At 51.3% G+C, this 19,904-nt stretch overlaps 1 protein-coding gene across 1 annotated transcript in view; it reads right to left on the bottom strand.

Moving 5' to 3' along the window:
* EHD1 (EH domain containing 1) overlaps positions 1-3,431 on the bottom strand; it is a 35,820-nt gene extending 32,389 nt beyond the window's left edge. The window contains exon 1 of the mRNA XM_084635143.1: positions 2,986-3,431. Within this exon, the coding sequence (XP_084491269.1) occupies positions 2,986-3,389 (404 nt within the window). The 5' untranslated portion in view covers positions 3,390-3,431. The remainder of the gene's footprint in view (positions 1-2,985) is intronic.
* Between the last annotated feature and the right edge of the window lie 16,473 nt (positions 3,432-19,904).

Below are 19,904 nucleotides of genomic sequence, written 5' to 3'. Positions count from 1 at the left end.
GCCTGCAGCCGCTTTCTGTTGGAGATTTCAGCTAGCTATGCTGAAAGGAAGAGTGATCAACTACAACAGCAAGGCAATCATGCTGATCTGACATGGATTTCATAAAGAGGCAGGAAATCTCTCAACTCCTGCACAAGACTCATTGTAACCCTTAATCCCTAGTGTTTCAGAAGAGACTGAGCAGTTTTAAAAGCTGAACATTTCTACATTATTTTCCAGCCACAAAAAAAAAATCTTAGTTTGAAACTGCATGCTTTGCTGCTCATACACAGACACCTTTAGCATGGTGATTATAGCACAACAGTTGGGGTAGGGGGAAGGAAAAACAAGGACATGAGACTAAACCCGCTACTCCTTTATTGAGCCTAGAGACCTCGCAGTGCTCCTTTAAGGAGCTTTAGGATGAATGCAAGAGACAGACCTTTGTTACATGCCATCTGAAGAACCCACTAGCTAAGACAGTTAACAGATTAAAAGGATACAGTATATTAAAGTTGCAGTACACAAGACATTTTTTAAAAACACTAGGCCATCAAGAGGAGACAACTTGGGTTAAGCATTAACAGTCCTCACTTTCCTCCAACAGGAAGATCAGAGGCCAACATTCCAGAGTCCCATTTAACAGTGGGGCTTAAATGCCATCTAGAATTGGCTTATAAACAAGCCAGCTCACAAACAGCTAGTAGATCCTGAGCTAGAATTGTCCAAAAGGCATCCTTCTGGGCAGAGAGGAAGCAGCCATGAATGGAGAGGGGCCTGATCATGAGTTCAAGCTGCATGCTATGGTTTTCAAGTGTTTCATTCATGCTTTCCTGCATCATGCCCTCATTGTTAGCTATGAAATTATCTTCCATCACCAAGGGCAGGAAGCCCATTTCTGGATGATTATGAGTATTATGAGAACCTGTGGCTGGATATCCCTGAATTAACCATTTCCTTATGAGGTATCACAATTTTGTATTTTAACCTTGAAGTGAAACTCTCCCCTTTCAACTACAGAAACAGCCACATGTTCAGAAATGTCCACTAGCAGGGGTGTACTCTGGCAGGAGTACTCTGCAATACCTCTGTTTCTAAGGGAGCTCCTGAACCCCCCTACAGGACCAGAGAATAGGGTTCTGAGTTATGAAGGGATGTGGTCATGTTAAGACTTTTTAACTAAATTATGTCCTCTTCTTAGAGTTACTGTCCTCTTTGGTTTTGAGGAATGGAGTTTGGGAAGATTAAGTTAACTTGCTTTAATATTAATTTCTTTCTCCCATTTCAACTTGGGAAAACACCCAGTCAGTTTCATGTTTGTTTAGGGTCAGTTCCTAGTCAATTTCAGTCAGAGCCCCCTCCACCACCAGTCAGATGTGACCAACACTGCTATGGAAATCTGAGACATTGATGGGAAGGCATCACTATGCAGTTCTGTACAAAAACCCCCCTCTGCCTGAGGCCATTCAGAGGCAGAAGACTGCCTATGGGGCAGGGAGGGAGTTTTAACAGAATTTGGCTGCAGCATTTATAGAGGAGGTATCCAAGAACTATGCCTTGAGCAGCGGTTCTCAAACTTTTGGGCTCAGGCCCCACTTGCAAATGTTTACTGCCTATCGGGACCCAGTAAGCAGTCTGGGGGTGGAGTCCCCAGGGTGGTTTCAGTTAGGTCCTGGAGGGGAGTGGGGAGGGAGAAAGAAGGAGAAGAGACAAGAAGAGTTGGGTCCTGGTCAGCATTAACTGTACAATGACAGCTCTCCATCCCCACCTACCAAGGTACCACCCCAGTGACCATGTACTTCAACAGATAAAGCCCGAACTCTGGCTTTGGACAGGGGGGAGGGGCACACGTATTATACAGGAGTTGGTACAGGGATCTGCACGAAGACGACTGACGTAAGTCTGGGGGCTGACAAGTATTGTTGGCAGGCTCCCCCCCTGCATCCCTACCCACCCTGGGGCCTCCACACCAGGGTCTCACCTCTTGAAGATGGTACTAAAAGGTATAGAGAATAAGACAGAATATCTTATTGCCCTTATACAAAACCATGGTACGCCCACATCTTGAATACTGCAGACAAATGTGGTCCCCCCCATCTCCAAAAAGATATACTGGCATTAGAAAAGGTTCAGAAAAGGGCAACTAAAATGATAAGGGGTTGGAATGGGTCCCATATGAGGAGAGATTAAAGAGGTTAGGGCTTTTCAGCTTAGAAAAGAGGAGACTAAGGGGGGCTATGATAGAGGTATATAAAATGATGAGTGGTGTGGAGAAAGTGGATAAGGAAAAGTTATTTACTTGTTCCCATAATATAAGAACTAGGGGCCACCAAATTAAATTAATGGGTAGCAAGTTTAAAACAAATAAAAGGAAGTTCTTCTTCACTCAGTGCACAGTGTCAACCTGTGGAACTCCTTGCCTGAAGAGGTTGTGAAGGCTAGGACTTTAACAGGGTTTAAAAGAGAACTGGATGAATTCATGGAGGTTAAGTCCATTAATGGCTATTAGCTAGAATGGGTAAGGAATGGTGTCCCTAGCCTCTGTCAAAGAGTGGAGATAGATGGCAGGAGAGAGATCACTAGATCATTACCTGCTAGGTTCACTCCCTCTGGGGCACCGGGCATTGGCTGCTGTCAGAAGACAGGATACTGGGCTGGATGGACCTTTGGTCTGACCTAGTAGGGCCGCTTTTATGTTCTTACTAAGGCGAAACGGGGGGGGGGGGCGCCATACAGTGCCACTCATGCCCACCCACCAGCCCAGCCACACCTATCGAGGAAGGCGCTGGGAGCGGGGGAGAAGGGAGCGCTGCAGTTGAGTGTGGTCCCCCGGTAGCCAGGCTCTCACCTGTTGAGAGTCTAGGGGTGCCATGAGTGGCCACGCAGGTCCCAGGCCAGCCCTCACCTGTTGAGAAAGGCGCAGAGGGGCGCAGCAGCCGCCCCCCCCCCCAGACACGTGTTGAAGGCCGACGGCGAGCGGCACTGGAGACCCCTCCCCCCGCTCACCTGTTGAGAAAAGCGTTGCCGAAGGCGTTGAGCTTGCGGAAGGGCCGCCGCGGGTCGACCACCAGGGCGTTGCCAGGGACGACGCCCTCGGTCTCGCCGCCCATGACGGCGATGAAGGAGTCGGTGGTGGGCTCGGGCCCGATGCGCATGCCCGGGAAGTCCTGCTCGATGAGGTGCCGGATGAAGGTGGTCTTGCCGGTGCTGTACTGCCCCACCAGCAGCACCATGGGCTTGTTCTCCCAGTCGGCCGGCTCCAGCGCCGGGGAGTGGAAGTCGTGGAAGCGGTAGTACTCCTCCAAGGGCAGCAGCTTGGTGGCGTAGAGCTGCTTCAGCCCCTCCGAGACCGTGCGGAACAGCTCCGGCTCCTTGCGCCGCCGCGCGTCCTTGCTCACCCAGCTGAACATGGCTGCGGGGACTGGAGGGGCGGGGGCGGCTGTGTTACAGGCGGGGCGGGGGGGGCGCTACGACGAGGAGCGGGCCAGTAACGGTCTCCGCCGTGCTCAGCCGCCTGCCACTAAATAAAGCGCCCCCCAGGAGCCTGCATTTATACGTATCCCCGCCCCGCAGCCACGCCCCCGAGAAGCTGATTGGTGCCCGCCATTTGAGCCCCTTCCGCCCCGCTCCCTGGTCCCAAACGTTCCTTGCCACCGCTCGGCAATAGTAATATCGTCACTTCCGCCCCTCTCGGCCGCTTTTTGTCTTTCCCTGCCCTCCGTGACAGTTACCGCGGTGGAAGGAGCTCTAGAGTCTCCCATCTGCGCCCCGCCCCCCACTAGCCGCCATGACAGTTACTGTGGCAAAAGCAGGTTTCAGAGGAGCAGCCCTGCTAGTCCGTATTCGCAAAAAGAAAAGGAGTCCTTGTAGGATCGTGTCGGATGTAGCACAGAGGGGGGCAAATTACGGCCCGCGGGCCACATCCGGCCCCTGAGCGCCTGGCAGGGGAGGCTAGTTCCCGGCCCCTCCCCCTCAGTAACGCCCCCGCGCGGGCAGCGGGGCCGCGCGCTCCTGCCGCTTTGAGCCGCAGGGTAAAGGGGAGGCGGAGGCGGCGCGCGCGGCGGCGGTGGGAGGGTTGGTTAGGGGATCCCGGGGGGCAGTCATGGGACAGGGGGCGGTTGGACGGGACGGAGGTTGTGGGGCGGTCAGGGGTCGGGGAACAGGGGGGTTGGATAGGGCGTGGGCGTCCCGGGGAGCCTGTCGGGGGGGGGCGGTGGATAGGGGCCGGGGGTCAGTCAGGGGACAGGGAGCGGGGGGGGGGTTGGATGGGGGAGTCCCGGGGGCACGAGGTCCTGAGAGGGAGCGGTCAGGGGACAAGGAGCAGGGGGAGTTGCATAGCTCGGGGGCTCTGAGGGGGGCAGGAAGTCGGAGGGGGCAGATAGGGGGCGGGGGCCAGCCTTCCCTACCCGGCCCTCCGTACCGTTTTGCACCCCATTGTGGCCCTTGGGCCAAAAAGTTTGCCCACCCCAATGTAGGATCATGTGGTGTTTAGGGGCCGCAGGGGTTTGACCAAACCCACACATACAATGAGTTGTTGTTATCTTCACCCTCTGCCTCCTCACCACCGGCGGCCCGCCTCCTCGCACGCTGGGCATCTGGGATACCATTGTCACTGAATCAAAATCTCCTCACACCATCCCCCAACCCCTGAAACTGCCCATCAAAATCAACCCCCAGCCCCACACTGTCCACCAAAGTTAGGGTTGTCAACCCTCCAGGATTGCCCTGGAGTCTCCAGGAATTAAAGATTAACCTTTAATTAAAGATTGTCATGTGAGGGAAACCTCCAACCAATACTGGCAACCCTATACCAAAATCAACACCAAAGCCTCTGACACTCCCCACCTAAATCAACCACCCAGCACTGCCCACTGAAATCAAACACCTGACACTGACCACCCAAATCAACCCCCAAACTCCATGACATTGCCCAAAAGAGTCAACTCCATATTCCCTGACACTGCTCACTGAAATCAACCTGCCTATCCCCCAGTGCCCACCAAAATTAACCCCCAACACTGATCACCAAAATTAACCCTGAACATTGACCACCAAGATCAGCTTCCCAACCCCGCCACTGAAATCAAACCCCCAACCCCTGACACTGCTCACTGAAGTCAAACCCCAACTCGGACAGCGTCCACTGAAATGACCCATCAACCTCCTGACACTATCCCACTAAACACCATTCACAAGTCCCCTAAATACCATTCCCCCAACACCAGCCCCCCAGCCACTGTCATCCAAATCCACCCAATTTATCCCCCCAAATCCTTCAGAAACCATCCCTCCAAATCCTCAGACACTGTCCCCTCAAGGCCCAACCTTTTGACACCATTCCCCTAGTCGCCCTCTGACTCTATGCTGCCCGGACACTGCTGCTCCAAATCATCACCCAAACTGCCTAACATCATCCCATCAAATCCCCTCACACTGTCTTCTTGACACCAGGTTAGATAGTCCGGGTAGATTGCTCCATGGGTCTGATCTGGGGCTGCTGGGAAAAGGGGTGGGGGAATACTGGGCTAGCTTACCCCCAGTGGGGTGATCTTAGGTGGCAACAAGGAGGGGTATCAGGCTAGATGGGCCCATTGGTTTGATTCAGTGTGGTGGGGAAGGAAGTAATCCTGGACTGATCTGTTCTGATGTTTCTAGGAAACAGGGAAGAGACAATGGGTGGAGAGAAAGATTTGAGGAGATTGAGGGAGGATCATGCTCATGTTTCTATTCTAGTGTTTGAGGAGTTTCCTCTCTGGGAGTGAATCATGCCCTCCCCCCAGTAACTGCCATTTCTCCTCCTGGAGAATCTCAGTGCTGGACAAACACATTTTCCCCTTTATCACTGCCTCTGTCTATAGCTCCCCAAATATATATGTATATATATATATATAAACACAAAGAGAGATGGTCCGACCCTCACCCGAACTGCCGTCATCCATTTTTGCCCCTTTGGCCGCTCCTTCCACCTCCCTCTGTGTCATTTAACAGCCCATCTGGAATCCTTCTTTGTCAATGGGGTCTTGCATCACAGATGAAGTCAGCAAAGTTCTGGAATGAGTCACTGTTAGGTAAAGGCTTGCTGCTATGCCCCATCACCCAGCTTCTTTCAGATCCTCCTCCTGGACAATTCTACTCATGCTGGCGGGTATCAGTGGCAGCCTGGTTAAAGCCACTGGCCGTGCGAACCACCCTTCTTTCGGGAAAAATGCAAGGAGCAATTAAGTTCCTTCATAGAGCAGGAGAGCTGGAGACGACAGAAAGCACCCAAGGCAATCAGCTGCATGGCAAAGCCTGAGCATGGCTAAGCCATGTTGGCTGCAGGGTTTTCCTGGGACTGACTGCAAATGCAGGGGCTGGGGGATTGCTTAGCAAGCTGAGCCTGTGACCATGTGAGAGAGGCAGAGAGCCAGCAGACAGCAAGAGGAGCAGAGGTGAGCGTGGCCCTGGGAGGCAGCAAAGAGACAGATCTAGGACTGACTGGAGAGGCAGGCTTGGAAACTGTGAGCACAAACACTGCTGCTTGTTTGTTCCTGCTGTGATCAGGGACACAGGACAGTGTGGACATTCTTTGCAAATAAATAAGATTGCACCACAGAACATATCCCCCTTGCATCCTCTTCTTCCTCCTCTCAGAAACAGCCTGGCAAGGTGCAAAGTGTTGGCGAACTGCTTGTTCCAAAGGGGAGCAGTTCAGTTAGGGTACGATCCAATGCCCTTTGAAGCCAGTGAAGAGAGTCCCATCAAGTCGCTGGGAATCATCAGTCAACATGTGTTGGACCGAGCCTTTAGTTCATCTTCTGGGGACCGTCTACATAGTTACTCCACACTAGCATTTAACTTCATAAAGGACAACTACACAAAAATGAGGAAGCCAGTTAAATGGAAATTAAAAACTACAGTCACAAAAGTGAAATGCCTGCAAGCTGCATGGAAACATTTTAAAAACACCATAATGGAGGCTTAAATGTATAACCCCAAATTAAAAAGCATAGAAGGAGGACCAAAAAAGTGCCACCATGGCTAAACAACAAAGTAAAAGAAGCAGTTACAGGCAAAAAGGCATCCTTAAAAATTGGAAGTTAAGGCCTACACAGGAAAATAGAAAGAAGCATAAACTCTGGCAAGTCAAGTGTAAAAGTATAATTAGGCAGGCCAAAAAAGAATTTGAAGAGCAATTAGCAAAAGACTCAAAAACTAACATAAAAAAAATTTTTTTAAGTACATCAGAAGCAGGATGCTTGCCAAACAATCAGTGGGGCCACTGGATGATCGAGGCGCTAAAGGGGCACTCAAAGAAGACAAGGCTGTTGCGGTGAAGCTAAATGAATTATTTGAATCAGTCTTTACTGCAGAGGATGTGAGGGAGATTCCCACACCTAAGCCATTCTTTTTAGATAACGAATCTGAGGAACTGTCCCAGATTGAGGTGTCAGTAGAGGAGGTTTTGGAACAAATAGATAAATTAAACAATAATAAGTCACCAGGACCAGATGGTATTCACCCAAGAGTTCTGAAGGAACTCAGATCTGAATCTGTAACCTATCACTTAAACCAGGAGACTGGAGGATAGCTAATGTGACACCAATTTTTAATTTTTTTTTAAAAGGCTCCAGAGGTGATCCTGGCAATTACAGGCCAGTAAGCCTAACTTCAGTACCAGGCAAACTGGTTGAAACTATAGTAAACAACAGAATTATCAGACATAGAGATAAACATGATTTGTTTGTTGGGGAAGAATCAGCATGGCTTTTCTAAAAGGAAATCGTGCTTCACCAATCTATTAGCATGCTTTGAGGGGTCAACAACATGTGGACAAGGGTGATCCAATGCATATAGAGTACTCAGACTTTCAGAAAGCTTTTAACAAGGTCCCTCTCCAAAGGCTCTTAAGCAAAGTAAGCAGTCATGGGATAAGAGGGAAGGTCCTCTCATGGATTAGTAACTGGTTAAAAGATAGGAAACAAAGGTTAGGAATAAATGGTCAGTTTTCAGAATGGAGAGCAGTAAATAGTTATGTCACCTAAGGGTCTGTACTAGGACCAGTGCTATTCAACGTATGCATAAATGATCTGGGAAAGGGGTAAACAGTAAGATTGCAAAATTTGCAGATGATACAAAACTACTCAAGATAGTTAAGTCACAGGCAGACTCCAAAGAGCTACAAAGGGATCTCACAAAACTGGGTGACAGGGCAACAAAATGGCAGATGAAATTCAATGTTGATAAATGCAAAGTAATATACATTGGAAAACATAATCCCAACTGTACATACAAAATGATGGGATCTAAATTAGCTGTTACCACTTAAGAAAGAGATCTTGGAGTCATTCTGGATAGTTCTCGGAAAAGATCTGTTCAATGTACAGCAGTCAAAAAAGCTAAGGGAATGTTAGGAACCGTAATAAGGCAGAAAATATCATAATGTCACTATATAAATCCACGATATGTCCACACCTTGAATACTGCATGTAGTTCTGATCACCCCATCCCAAAAAAAAGATATTAGAATTGGAAAAGGTACAGAGAAGGGCAACAAAAATGATTAGGGGGATGGACCAGCTTCTGTATGAGGGGAGATTAAAAAGACTGGGACTTTTCAGCTTGGAAAAGAGGCAACTAAGGGCTAGTCTACACTGGCAATGTTAAAGCGCTGCTTGTGTAGTCACGGCACAGCGCTGGGAGAGAGGTCTCTCAGCGCTCTAAAAAACCACCTCCACAAGGGGCATAGCTACTGTCTACACTGGCACGTTACAGCGCTGAACCTTGCTGCACTCAGGGGGGTGTTTTTTCACACCCGTGAGCGAGAAAGTTGACAAGCCCTAAGGGGGATATTATAGAGATCTATAAAATCATGACTGGTGTGGAGAAAGTGAATAAGGAAGTGTTATCTACTCCTTCGCATAACACATGAACTTGGGTCACCCAATGAAATTAATGGGCAGCAGATTTAAAACAAACAAGAGGAAGTACTTCTTCACACATCGCACAGTCAGCCTGAGGAACGTGTTGCCAGGGGAGGTTATGAAGAACAAAATTATAACTGGGTTCAAAAAAGAACTTGATAATTTCATGGAGGATAGGTCCCTCAATGGCTATTTAGCCAAGATGGTCAGGGATGCAACCCCATTTCCCAAGTCTCTGACTGCAAGAAACTGGGACTGAATGACTGGGGATGGATCACTCCATAATTGCCCTGTTCTTTTCATTCCCTCTGAAGCATCTGGTACTGGCCACTGTCCCAGACAGGATACGGGGCTAGATGGACCATTAGTCTGACCCAGTATGGACATTCTTATGTACTTACATGGCCCCGTGACTGTAACATCTAAACCACCTTGCTATTGTTAGTGTATTTATCCTTGCACTCCCCACTGTGAAATAGGGATGTACCATTATCCCCATTTTGCAGAGAGAAAAAACTGAGGCACTGAGCAATTATGGGCTCCCCTTTAGGCACCAAAAGAATTGGCCAGATTTTCCATAAAGATCAGGACCGAGGGATCCCAAGCCCTTGAAACCCTGGCCCAAAATAGATATCTGGGGTACAGCCAGGAACTGAACCCAGGCATCCTGACTGACAAGGGGGATCACATTGTGAAGTCTGCTTTGTGAAATGACTTCCATTTTTGTAGCCTGGCTCCTGATATACATCCTAACAGCCATTTTGTTTTTCTGGGTTGAAAAGCCAAAGAAACCTTGACAAGGCCAGTCTATTCCATATGGAGAGATATGGAACCTCTTGAGGAGACCTATCAATAAGGCTAAGATTACGTCACAGAGGTCACAGATTTCCTGACTTCCAGAGACCTCTGTGACATATTCTGCTTCAGCCCCAGGGCGGCAGAGATGCAGCTGCAAGCTGGCAGGGCCCTGGAGCTCTGCGGATGATGGGAGGCCCCACAGCTATCAGTCACCATGGACAGTGGGGGCCCCCACAGTTCCCAGCCACCGTGGACAGTGGGGGGACCCAGAGCTGTGAGCTGCCATGGGCATCGGGGGGACCCCAGAGCTGTCAGCTACAGTGCTGGACCGTTCCCCCACCCCCTCACCAACAGGACTCAGTCTCTCATCCCCCCATCACCCTCATTGTGTCACAGTTATTTTTAGTAAAAGTCAGGGACAGGTCGTGGACTTCCATGAATTTTTGTTTACTGCCCATGACCTGTCCCTGACTTGTACTAAAAATAGTACAATTGGCCCCGAGTAAAAGCCTACAGAGAGAAGAGAGATTTTTGGATTGACTGGCTGGAAAAGGGCTTGGAACTATGAGCAAAGAAACTGCATCCTGCTGTTTGATTCAGGGAAACAGGACTTTGTACTTTCTTTGTAAATAAACAGGATTGCATCAAAGATACCTGACTCCAGCATCAATTTCTCCTCCTAACCAAAACAACCTGAATTTTGGCTAATTGTGTAGGACAAAAAGGGCATGGCTGGGGGTTGGAATTTCCCACTTTGGGCACAGGGTCAGAGCCTGTATTTAAGCAGGGATACCCTCAAAGGACCATCCACTACCAGTAGAGGCAGCGATAGCCCACTGGGGGCCCTAAGCAGGAATATCCCCCCCACCCCCAACACACACTAAAAATGTGAATGCGGGTCCCTTTGAGCTGCTTGGGTCCCTGAGCAATTGCTTAGTCTGCTTATGCCTAGCACCGCCAATGACTGCCAGGAATCAGAACAGGTTGGAGAGAAGAGAAGGCAGGAGGGACTCTGCCTTACCTGAAATGGTGACCAGACCTCATACTCACAGACAGGGTGAAATCAGACTCGGATCACAGGAGCAGACTGTTATTATGCAAAGATCTGTAACTCTTGAATGCTTGATGATATGAGCCTAAGATGGTCAAGCCTTTTGGAAATTCTCTGGCCTGGTGCTAGAAAGCTGGTCCCTGGTAATTACATTACTATATTATTGTTTCTATCACAGTAGTAATTAGAAGTCTCAGTTGAAACTGGAGTGATGTCAGGCCATGTGCTGCACAGACCCTGATGGAGACTGGGGCCTCCATTGTGCTGGGCACTGCACAGACCCTGACTGAGATCAGGGCCCCCACAGTGCCAGGCACTGCACACTCAAACACAGTGAGAGACCATCCCTGCCCCAAAGAATTTACAATAACGGCAGGAGGGGATACAAAAGGGAGAAGGAACTTTGTTGAAAGTCACACAGCAGAGCCAGGAATAGAAACCAGGTGTCCCAAACCTCAGCCCTACCCACTAGACCACGCTGCCCTTCTCGGGAGGCGTGAGGGCTAGATTTATAGAACAATCCTGTGCTGGGGCTCCCCACTCCACTGCCCACCCTGGGATTACGTTTATTACTGTCCCTTGGAATGGAAAGAGAATTGACCTGACTGCTGACCCATGCCAGCTGCTCCATGCTTGTGCATTAGAGAGTTTTCTTGCACCTTCCCTCAAAGCATCTGATGATGGCTAATTTTGGAGACAGGATACTGGGCTGGGTGGGCCCATGGGTCTGATCCAGCCCACCCATATCCATGTCTCTAACCACACTAAAGGGCTAGCTTTGCAAGCAATGCTCTTTGCAAAGCCCTACTGCAAAGAGATCTCATTGCACCAGCCTTTGTCCTGGTGGGCCCCTCCAGCCGACTGTGGGAATGGGGGATGCCATTGGTCTGCTCGGGGATTAAATACCGATGGCTAAAAATGCCTCTGAGAACCCAAGCCAAGAAACCAGAACAAAATCAGCCCAGTTGTCCTCCCAAATAAGGGAGAACAGGAGGAGAGTCTGCGGATTCCCCTTAAGGGGCCAGTGCCTCATATTTTCCACTATTAAAAGTTTGCCGTCTGGGCTTCCAAGCAAAGGAAAACTGTAACTTATGGCAGAGCTGGGGAAGCAGGCAACAAAAAGCAAGGACTCGCAGGGAGAGGATCATGGCAGCGATTCCTCAAACCCTGCCCAGCCATGCACCCTCCTGTCCTGGGCATGGGGGGCTCACATTCCAACCAGCCAAAGAATTCAGGCTTGACCCTGAGTTCAGAGCGCTCCAGTTGTTCCACTCCCTGTTTGTGCTTCTCATTGACCCCTCGGGGATTGCAAAAAAACGTTTGCGGTTCTCATGCCCTGTCATTCCCCTCGGCCGCCCCCTCAAGGATCCAGCTGACTTTTGCTGAGGCTGAGATACACCCACCTCGGGGGTGGGGCTTTTATAAAGGGATCCCAGCTGCGGGGGTGGGGCACTGTGGCTATCCTGGGATTCCCTCCCCCAGTGAGGAGATGCAGCCACCTTTGGGGTGGGATGTGGGGGGCTGTTTACACGGGGGCCCCCACCTAATGCTGAGACATAGCAGCCTCCGTGGTAGAGCACGGGAGTGATTTATACGGGGATCTCTTTTCCGGTGCTGAGATTCAGCCACCTCAGGATAGTGGGCTGCTGCATGCAGCATCAGTTTGAGACAGGAAGTGAAGGATGACCTTGTGTCCAATTGAAGGGGGGCAGCACGGAACTGAGTGTGTTAGGATTTGGCTTTGACTTTGGAGTTAACGTCCTCACTTGTGGGGGAAAGTACCAGCTCAGGGGGGAGACGGAAGCCTCCATCTAATTAGAAAATGGCTAAGGAGTGAGATTCAGACAATAGAGTCTTAGGCAGACCCCTACAACATCTGCTCAGAAGCTAGGCTCCTGCAGGCCGTGTGCACTCAGCAGCGGGTGAGCAGTGTTCTCCCTGACCTGGGAATAGAACTCAGGAGTCCTGACTCCTCCTCTTTCAGAGCTGGGGGCAGAACCCAGGAGTCTAGACTCCCTAATGAGCTCTGAAAACTGGGAAACTTCCCTGCTTGAACAGCGAATGTTCCTCTACTCATGTAACATGCTAATGTGCTTCCTCTCCGGGAACCTAACCCAGCCCTAACCCTTATCATGAGGCTGGCAGAGCCCCAAACTCACAGCTCCTCGCTCTTGGGGTTAAATAATCCAGACCCCAGAGAAAGTGAGGGTGGGGGCTGCAGAGAAAGAAGCTCTTGCATGCCCTCCTCCCCCAGCATGGAGTGCTGTAGCTCCAGAGAAGGGGGCTCTTGTGCCACAGTGGATGGAGAAAGTGGAGAGCATTGTTATGCGAGCAGAAGGAGATCAAGGGCCCCGGGGCGCAGGAACACTACAGTGAATGCACAGAGGTCTGAGGGGGGTATTAGCACTGAGCATGGTGCAAGAGCCTTCTCCCTTGCAGCACCCACCCCCTTTTCAGCTGTTTCACTGGTTCTGCTCCTGCTTCTACCGCCACCTCTCCCCAGCTGTTGAAATAGCCCATCTGGCTGGTCACCACCTTGTAAACAAGGCTGGGATGTTTGCCCAGCAGAATGGCTGACTCCTCCATAAAATCCTGGCTCCAGATAATCTCTCAGGACAGCTTTCATCCCATGGTCAGTGCCAGCAGAGGATAGTGGGTGGGAAAAATTAGCTCTATGCCCAGGCTATTAGAGGGTGAGCTTGTGGTTATGGTGTTCAACTGGGAGCTAGACAAGATGGGTTCTAGTCTCACTTCTGCCAAAAACTGCCTTTGTAACCTTGGTTCAGACACTGTGCCTTCATTTCCCCAGAGATAAAATGGAGTGGAATAATCCTGCCTTTGTCTGCTTAGACCATGAGCTCTTCATGGCAGAGATTGTGGTTTTGGACAGTGCCTGGCGCGATGGGGCCCCAATCTTGGCTGTGGGGTGCCTGGCCTGATGGGGTTCCTGCTCTTGGTCAGGGTCTCTAGATACTACCATATGTTCTTCTAGATCAAATCCTCTCTGGTCCTGCAAACACTTACACAAATATCTTTACTCACCCAGTTCATTTCATGGTCATGCTCATATGAGCCTAGCAAGAGAACCCCAGAGTCCTGACTAGAGTTGCCAATTTTGGTTGGACGTATTCCTGGAGGTTTCATCACATGACATAATTGTTAATTCCTGGAGAGTTGGCAATCCTAGTTTCTAACTCACAGCCTCCTTCCCAAACTATTAGACTGCACTCCTCCACCAGAGCTGAGGCTAGAACCCAGGAGCTCCGACTCTCAGCCCCCCTGCTCTAACCATTAGACCACACTCCTCTTCCAGAGCTGGCACTCCTCTTCCAGAGTCAAGTGTCCTGACTACTAGCCCCCTGTTCTAACCCAGTGATTCTCAACCAGGGGTACATGGGGGGTACACAGAGGTCTTCTAGGGAGTACATCAGCTCTCCTAGATATTTGCCTAGTTTTACAACAGGCTACACAAAAAGCACTAGCGAAGTCAGTGCAAACTAAAATTTCATACAGACGATGGCTTGTTTATACTGCTCTATACACTACACACTGAAATGTAAGTACAATATTTATATTCCAGTGGATTTATTGTAGAATGATATGGTACAAACGAGAGAGTGAGCAATTTCTCAGTAATAGCGTGCTGGGACACTTTTGTATTTCGTCTGAGTTTGTAAGCAAATAGTTTTGAAGTCAGGTGAAACTTGGGGTACGCAAGAGAAATCAGATTCCCAAAAGAGGTACAGCAGTCTGGAAATATTGAGAGCCACTGCTCTATCCCACTAGGCCCCACTCCCAAGCATGGCTGGAGTCCAAAGGAGGAAGCCACGTGTATTAGCGTCTGAGCAGCTGCAGCCCCAGCCCCTTCTTCTCATCATATGAAACCCCTCCCCACCCCCACCCCCCGGGCCATGGCCTGTCATAGCCCAGCGCTGAGCTCACTGCAGAGCAGCTGGCAGAAGAGAGCAGCCAACACCCCATGAGCTCATAGCCTCCTCCCCAGGCCTAGCCCAGACAGCCTCCACTGACCATGGGGAGGGGTGCTGGCCAGGGAACCCTGTTATCCCAGGGACCACCAGCCGGGTTTGGGGGAGCAGCTAAACTCCAGCCTGGGCAGGAGCCACATGTCCCCTTTGTGTCATCTGGGAGGGAGCCTTCCCCACTGCTTATAGCAGGACTCCTGGGTTCTATTCCCAGCTCTGGGAGGGGAGTGGGGTCTAGTGAGTCAGAGCAGGAGAAGGGGCACCTGAGAGTCAGGACTCCTGGGTTCTAACCTCAGTTCTGCTGATAACATCTTGTGAGACCTTGGACAAAAGCAGGTTTATCGCGCCTCCTGGTGGATACAGTTGGTTACTGCAGGGAGGGCTCGGTGTACTGTACTCTATTCACAAGCAGGGGGGAACAGGATTATCATGACTGGAAACCCCCATGCAGCAGCCTGGCCTGACCCGTACCTGGCCTGACCCAGACCTCCTGGCACACAACACCCCCTGCCGCCTGGCCTGACCCAGACCTCCTGACATCTCCCCCCTCGCCTGGCCTGACCCGACCCAGACCTCCTGGCACCCCCCACCCCCACCTGGCCTGACCCAGACCTCCTGGCACATACCCCCTCCTAGCCTGATCCAGACTCCTGGCACCCCCGCCCCAGGCCTAGCCTGACCTGTACCTCCTGGCACCACCACCCACAGCCTGGCATGACCCAGACCTCCCGGCGCACACACCCACCCACCAGCCTTGCTTGACCCAGACCTCCTGGCCCACACCCCATCCCAGGCCCGGCCTGACCTAGACCTTCTGGCACACACCCCTCCCAGGCCTAGCTTTGCCTGTACTTCCTGGCACACACTCCCCCAGCCTGGCCTGATCCATAGCTCCTGGCACCAGCCCTCAGGATGGAGGGGTTCCAGTCTGAGGAGGGTAGTCATGGTCCTGGGATGTGGGTTGATGCTAGTGTTCCCATATGAGCTCCCCCAGGGTCTCAGAGCCTGCCTCCCCTTGCCCATCATCCAGAGTGTGCAGCTAATGAGGTAGGGGTCTGGTATCAAGGACTCCTGCTATATCATTAACCCTGTGGTGCCTGGAAGATGCTGGTGAAAAGCTCCCTCCAACCCCCCACACAGATTGTAGAGCCAATAAGGAGCCTCACACTTCTTTGCTGGGAATCCAGTTTATTTCCCCTCCTCAGGTCTTCCCTGTCCACCCAATCATCACCCGTCCCTCCCACCCCAGCCCCAGGTAACCCCTCGCTCCCTGGCACACCCGCCGGTCGCCATGCCGAGGTCATGGAGGTGAACATACCTGTGCCCTACAGAACTGACAGCCAGGGCGCGGCAGAAGGACTGGCTGTCAATTCATAGGTCATAGGCCTGTGCACTGGGTCTTGGGGGGCTGCTCCTTATCTGCCCTGCCCTCATCCGCTCTTAAAGCCCCTGTGTCCCAGAGCTGCCTTCCAGCCCTGCTGCAGGTGGGAAACCGGCTCCCTAGCTCCCCCCCTGTCTTTGCTCACCCACTGCCCCAGTGGCTACCAACACACAAGGGAGAGCTGGCCAGAGCCTCCTCTGAATCTCCAGCAGCTTGACTCCCAGCATGGGACTGGCTATTGTCATCCTGTGTTAGGTGTATTACTGAGATTGGGCCTCATTATTATATATATATATATATAATTATAGCTTGTGCATTATTAGCAGTATTACAGTACCATGTGGAGGGGGAACAAAATTATGTCACGCTCACTATTAGTGATATTATGGTAGCAACTGCAATGGGGGCCCCATTAGTATAGTATAAAAGTTGTATCTAGAAGCCATTGTGAGGTGCACATTATTAACAGTATTACAGTAACAGCAGGAGGTCCTAACGCAGATCAGGGTCTCCTTCTAGAGTGCACATTATTAGTGCCAGAATGGTAGCATCTAGAGGCCCAGATTGGGCTCTATTATGTGTGCATTATTAATAGTATTATGGTACCACCTGGAGGCTGCAACTGAGCTCAGGGTCCCTGTGGCAGAGCGGGACTCACTCCTGCAGTGCCTCCTGCTGGTCATCCAGGGAATTAGCATTTCCAGCCTCCAGAGCACCCTCTGCAGGCCAGTGTTCCACTTGCTGCTGCTGCCCCCCCCCGCCCCCCAAGTCCCTCCTAGACCCCGGTACCCCTTTCACATCAGGATGCTGCCCCCTGGCAGTACCCACACAAATCTGGGTCTCCCCCCCCAGGAACATGGGGAACCTCCACACTCTATCGCCACCTTGCCTCAGTCTTTGGCTACTGCCAGTCACTATCTGGCCCCCGGGGCAGACTGCAGTACAAATACCACTCATCACCAGCAAGGAGGGTCTGGACCTACTGCTTCTGCCTACCCTTGGGCTACCCTCTGCAACCCCAGTACCCTTTTCCTAGATCTTCAGCCTGGGGGTTTCTCAGGCCGGAGCTCCCCAGCTCCTCTGGCCTTTCCCCAGCCCTGCTCCACTTTAGGTACCTTGCTCAGCTCCTAGCAATCAGGCCCCTCCCTCCCTCTCAACATCTAGAGAGAGGCTAGGTCCTCCTGGCCCACTGTCCTCTTATAAAGGCCAGCTGGACCCTGATTGGGGTGTGGCCACAGCTGTGGCTGTTTCCCCAATTAGCCGAGGCTTGCTGCTTTCCCTAGCAGCAGCCCTCTCGCAGCCTCAGCCCTCTCCCAGGGCTGATTTCAAACCCTTCAGGGCAGGAGTCAGTGACTGCCCAGCTACAGTCCCCATTATGGTGTGTACATTATTCTGAGTATTACAGTAATACCTAGAGGCCATAGCCGGTATACACCCTCTGGGGGTGGGGCTCAACCCAGCATCTCCTACCCCCCCCCCGCCCCACAAACACTCTCTAGCTGATGTTCCTCCCCTTCTGCCCCCTGCTCCATGAGACGCTCCTGACAGCCTATCAAAAATAACAGCAGCCCCACTGGAAACAGGATGAAACCTTCCACATGGAGTTGCTGTTACATCCATTAGGCATCACTTTCTAGCAGGGGGCAGTTTCCCACTAGGCAGGAGGAGGTGTCTGTCGTCACTTCCAGCCCCAGGGGATCATGTGCAATGGGGGCTTCCTGCATGCTGGGATCCGAGTTCAAGGGAAAGCGTTTCTCCAGGTGATGCTTGGACAGTCCAACGCTGGCGCGAGATGAGAGCTGTGTGCGGGACTCAGGTTGGGATAGAGGTAGTCACCTGCCGGGGACAGGGGATCCTGAATTGGGCACCTGAAGGAATAAGGAACCCAGTACCAATTATTAGCATTATTTATTGATTTATCTTCATGTTTATCATGGAAGTGCATTTGGACCAGCCAGGAATTGCCCCTAATGTGTGAGGTGCCAAACACAGGAGCAGATACGGCTTTGTCTTTTCTCCTTTCTTGGGTTGTTTCTCCCTCATTCTGATATTAGCCTAATAATAAATCATACTAATATTTCTAGAGCATCCCAAAGCATGCCAGAGAGTGCTCCTCAGCACTGAGATGCAGCCATCTCTGGGCTAAATTACTAGGAGTAATTTAAATCAAGACATTGTGACTTGCTAGTGAGACACACAGCCACAACCCTTGATCATGTCTGCACTACATATGTACCTACACAGTACTCCAGAATCCTGTCCCAGCAAGCACTGGACTCAGTACAAACCCAGGGACTGGTTCACAGTAGGGCAGTCTTTTCTTTGGTGGTTTCAAACTTCTGGTCAGAAATATGAAAGTTGTAACACCAGCTAAATGGAAATTGTTTATTCAGGGAGCCCTTGTACGGTGCTGAGATATAGCCGCTTCTGCAGTGGGATGCAAAGGCTGATTATACTGGGATCCCTCACCCGGCGCTGAGATGCAGCCATCGCTAGAGTGGAGTGCAGGGGCTGTTTAACAATGCTACACAAACGTTTAGGACAGGAAGAGGAGCAGGTTTGCTGAAAAGTGAATAAAGGATGCAGACTGGAGCTACCCAAATGACAATCAGTACTGACTGTGAGGGGAGAGCGCCCCCTAATGGCCCTCCAACTCATTCACTGCAGTACAGCCACCCCTAGCATGGCATTGGGATATGGAGGGCAGCACTGGCTGCAAGGGGAGAACGCTCCCTCTGAGCCTCCCCCCCCGCCCACATTCACTGCCGCAAAGCGCCCCCTAGTGCTGAACTCGGGCATTGGCAGGGAGAGGAGAGATCCCCCTACTGAGCCACCCGGAAACTGGCACAGAGTCACAAGTTCACCATCCATGGGATCGTTAGCCCAGCTCCCCGGCAATAAGGAAGCTGCGGCGATAAGGCATGAGGGGCAATAAAGCAATGAAGCCTGCTTGCTTTACGAGCTGCACTGCATGCAGCACCCGGGCTGGGAGCTGAACTTCACCCCTTGGCATCCAGGGTGCCAAGTGCAGTTAAAGAAGGCTCCTTGATAAGGAGCCATAATAAAAGGACTCTGATCCGGTGGGACCCAAGGTCTCTGACAGATTGTGGCCTGGATGCCTAAAGGTCCAGAGTTTCAAGGAAATGTACTGGGAGGGGGCTCTAAAAAAGTATTAAGGATTTCATTCCTTGGACCAGACAGACCCCAAATGACCTCATTGGATCTCAGCAGGGATCAAGATAGTAAAAGCTCCTGGTGCTGCTGAGTGGGGGCGCTTTCCCTCACAGTCAGTGCCCCCAGTGTGGCACTAGGGGGCGCTGTGCTGTAGGGAGAGGTGTGGGGGGCTTCCATGCCCAGTTAATCTTTAGGGAGGAGCTCCTAGTGGGTGAGTGATTTAGCCCTATTCCCCCATGAACCAATAACTCCCAGGCCAGAAGTGTGGAAAGGAGCAAAGAAATAAACCAGACCTTTCTCCTTCATAAACTATGCCTGGATCCGGCACCAGGGAGGGGACACAGAGGCAAATAGGAACATGGGCCAGGCTGGGTAGGGAAATAAAGGAAGAAACACAGAGATTCTGGAAAGGCAAATTAATTCACATGGGGGCAGCAGAACCCAGGAATTTTGACATTCAGCAGCCCCCCACTAGATTCCCCTCCAAGAGCTGGGGATAGAGCCCAGGAGTCCTGACTCCCAGCCTGCCTGCTCTAACCACTAGACCCCACTCCCCTCCCAGAGCTAGGGCCAGAACCAAGGAGTCTTGATTCCCAACAGCCCCTAGACCCCCCTTCTCTCAAATTCAAGGCAGA

Source organism: Lepidochelys olivacea (assembly GCF_965140295.1).
Source record: "Lepidochelys olivacea isolate rLepOli2 genome assembly, chromosome: 7".
In the NCBI taxonomy this organism is placed as follows: Eukaryota; Metazoa; Chordata; order Testudines; family Cheloniidae; genus Lepidochelys; species Lepidochelys olivacea.
The sequence above is the reverse complement of the archived record's forward strand: the minus strand, read 5'-3'. Positions and strand labels throughout refer to the sequence as shown.